The 3,173-nt window shown below is 40.5% G+C and overlaps 1 protein-coding gene across 3 annotated transcripts; it reads left to right on the forward strand.

Moving 5' to 3' along the window:
• The first annotated feature begins 281 nt into the window (after nucleotides 1-281).
• Nucleotides 282-2,100, forward strand: LOC132267687 (adenylate-forming reductase 03009-like). 3 transcript variants are annotated; one of them, XM_059768831.1, is made up of 3 exons: nucleotides 282-1,106; nucleotides 1,191-1,681; nucleotides 1,736-2,100. In XM_059768831.1, exons 1-3 carry the CDS (start codon nucleotides 293-295, stop codon nucleotides 1,955-1,957), a joined length of 1,527 nt encoding a protein of 508 aa, XP_059624814.1. In that variant the 5' UTR covers nucleotides 282-292; the 3' UTR covers nucleotides 1,958-2,100. The 3 variants fall into 3 exon arrangements, with proteins under 3 accessions (XP_059624814.1, XP_059624808.1, XP_059624799.1); XM_059768825.1 differs by having other exon boundaries at nucleotides 1,191-2,100; XM_059768816.1 differs by having other exon boundaries at nucleotides 282-2,100.
• The last annotated feature ends 1,073 nt before the right edge of the window (nucleotides 2,101-3,173 follow it).

Genomic DNA, 3,173 nt, shown 5'->3' on the forward strand with positions numbered 1-3,173 from the left:
CAAGCCCATTGTTGACTTGGTCTGCCTGAAATGTGTTACAGAATGTAAAACCGTCACTAACACTTGAACTAGAAAGTCGACACTACACGCTTAAACGGACACGCATGGTAAAAGTTCACACTAGCTTCAAAACAATTGATTATATTTGTTAGACACGCTCATAAATAGAGTTCTCAACATTCTCATTTGCACACCAAGAGCTAGAACAAGCCTCTCTCAAGCTCTATACCTTACTTCTTACTTACATTTTGCTATTAAGCTATTGTTTTGGTCCTCTTCATCAGTGAAAACAATGGCAAACCAAGAAACATTTGGAAGGTTTTCTAGCTGCCGAGGTGTGTCTTTTGAGATCAAACCTCATTTAGATCCATTTGCCATCCCAACTCGCGTCATGAATGAGCCTCCTCGCGGCAGCAAAAGATTTTGGCTTCCTTGGGGAAGCTCTTCCAAAATTGTCCCATCGTCGGCTATGCTCGAAAGGACCATGAGTCGAGCCAGTAGCCATTTCTGTGATCTGGACCTCGATGATGATGAAGATGACGATGACGCGTTGAGGGCCATAGAAGAAGGCCACTACGAGGAGGAGGAACTGAAGGCAATTCCACTCCCTCTTCCACCTGCCAAGAGCAAACGCGAACAACCACCCAAGCCTACTAAGCCAAAAGAGTCGAGACTGTCTGTTATATTGCTTGATCAAGGATTGTTCACTGTCTACAAGCGGCTCTTTGTAGTTTGCTTGGCTTTGAACATCACTGGCTTGGTCCTTGCAGCAATTGGGCATTTCCCATATGCAAGGAACAGAGCTGCTCTGTTCTCTATTGGGAACATTCTTGCTTTGACACTCTGCCGAAGTGAGGCCTGCCTGCGAGTTGTCTTCTGGCTGGCGGTGAGCGTCTTGGGTTGGTCATGGGTGCCTCTAAGACTCAAGACAGCCACCACATCCCTCTTGCAGTGTCTTGGTGGCATACACAGTGGCTGTGGTGTCTCATCTGTGGCGTGGCTTGTATATGCCTTAGTCCTCACTCTCAAGGACAGAGACAACACTTCACCTGAGATCATTGCTGTTGCCTCCGCCATTCTGTCTCTTCTCTCCCTATCTTGTTTGGCAGCATTCCCTCTTGTCCGACATCTCCATCATAACATATTCGAAAGGACTCATCGTTTTGCTGGATGGACATCTCTTGGACTCCTTTGGGCCTTTATCATACTCACAATCTCTTATGATCCACGCACCAAATCCTACAGCAATGAACTTGGTTCTAGGTTGATTAAACAGCAGGAATTTTGGTTAACAGTGGCCATTACATTACTAATTATCATCCCATGGCTGACTGTGAGACGTGTCCCGGTTAAGGTCTCTGCGCCTTCTGGCCACGCCTCCATTATCAAGTTTGAAGGAGGAGTGAAATCGGGTATCCTGGGGAGGATTAGTCCATCGCCCTTGTCAGAATGGCATGCCTTTGGCATCATTTCTGATGGAAAGCAAGAGCACATGATGCTGGCCGGTGCAGTTGGTGACTTCACAAAGTCCTTGGTCTCCAACCCACCAAGCCACCTATGGGTTCGACAGGTGCACTTCGCAGGCTTGCCTTATCTTACCAACATGTATGACAGGGTTCTGCTGGTGGCAACTGGTTCAGGAATATGTGTGTTCCTGTCATTCCTGTTGCAGCCATGTTCGGCTGATGTTTGCGTGCTTTGGGTGGCCAAAGGGATTGAACAGAACTTTGGGAAGGAAATCAAAGAGATGATGAGTGGGCACCCTAAGGAGAAAGTGATTGTTCATGACACTGCTGTGCTTGGCAGGCCTAACGTCTCTCAAATGAGCGTGGATGCTGCTAAAAGATGGGGTGCTCAAGTTGTGATTGTAACCAGCAATCCTGAAGGGAGCAGAGATGTCGTCAATTCATGCAAGACTGCAGGCATTGCTGCCTTTGGCCCCATTTGGGATTCTTAAAATTCAGCATGCAATATATATATCATAGTGTGTGTTTTTGAAGGCATCAGCAAAAGGTATGACAGTAAATAAGGGACTGATACATGCTATGTTGATAATATGTATGTTTTACATTTTTATGCTTGATGTAAGAGCCTTTCCAGTGCTCAAGAATGTACTATTACTATTTACATGTGTGTAATCTTATGTAATTTAAATGATTAAAATTGGTCAAGAGATTTATGATTACATGATCATCATGTTCTTTCTTCTTCTTTTTTTCTTTTCTTTTTCTTCGCAGAAGCAGAGTAAGTAAAGAAGGAATTTAAAGTAAAGCACATATTGCAGACCAATAGAGTAATATATAGTAGTTGGAGGATGGAATTTCATGAAGCAGTTGCTTCCAGAGTTGAATGTAGAATATATATTGGTTATAAGTTGGATAATACATGCAAATTAAGTTAATGCTAATAGACATCTTGGTAGTAATTGGATGCATGGCAGAGAGCAGTTTGGTGTTGCAAGTCATCAAATAAAGAAATAATGCAAGATAGGGAGGGTACGTCAATGGTGATAGTCATTGTCAACTTATTCCCAAACAATAGGTTTGATGACAAAAGCATTAGACTTGGCCTTCTTTCAGTAACAAACATATCTATTAACAGATTAACAACATCACTTAATTTGCTCCATCAAATGTGCCTACTTTATTTTTTACGAATATATATCATCAAATAATGTTTGGGTCCAATTTAGGTTCATCCAACCTGTTAATGTAGTTTAATAAATGTGCGACAACGGTTAAAATTAAAAATTAATTTAAATTGGACATTGTCTAACTTTTGTTTTTGAACATGTGTTTTAAATCTAATTTTTGCTTTTGGACACTTGTTTTAGATCTATTGGGTCACATCAGCAGGTTAGATGAAGTTTCATCCAACTGGATTGGACCCAAGCATTATTCCCTGTCATAATGCATTTTTTTTAAAAAAAAAAAAAAAAATTAGTAGTTAAGGAATTACATTCAAGAAAGAAATCAATTAAAATTTACCCCAAAAAAAAATTTAATTAATTAATTAATTAAAGATGGGAGAACACATCAAATAGAAAATGGTATTCTTTAAATACGTTAGCATCTTTCAATGTATTATATAGATGTAAAAATGGATCAAAAACTGCAATAAACAAGAGACGTCATTCATGTCAAACTAGGCATTAATGTATTTGAAAGTTAACA

Source organism: Cornus florida, unplaced genomic scaffold (genome assembly GCF_030987335.1).
Source record: "Cornus florida cultivar Cherokee Brave unplaced genomic scaffold, ASM3098733v1 CherokeeBrave_3.0.0_Hap2_Chr01, whole genome shotgun sequence".
Taxonomy (NCBI): domain Eukaryota; kingdom Viridiplantae; phylum Streptophyta; class Magnoliopsida; order Cornales; family Cornaceae; genus Cornus; species Cornus florida.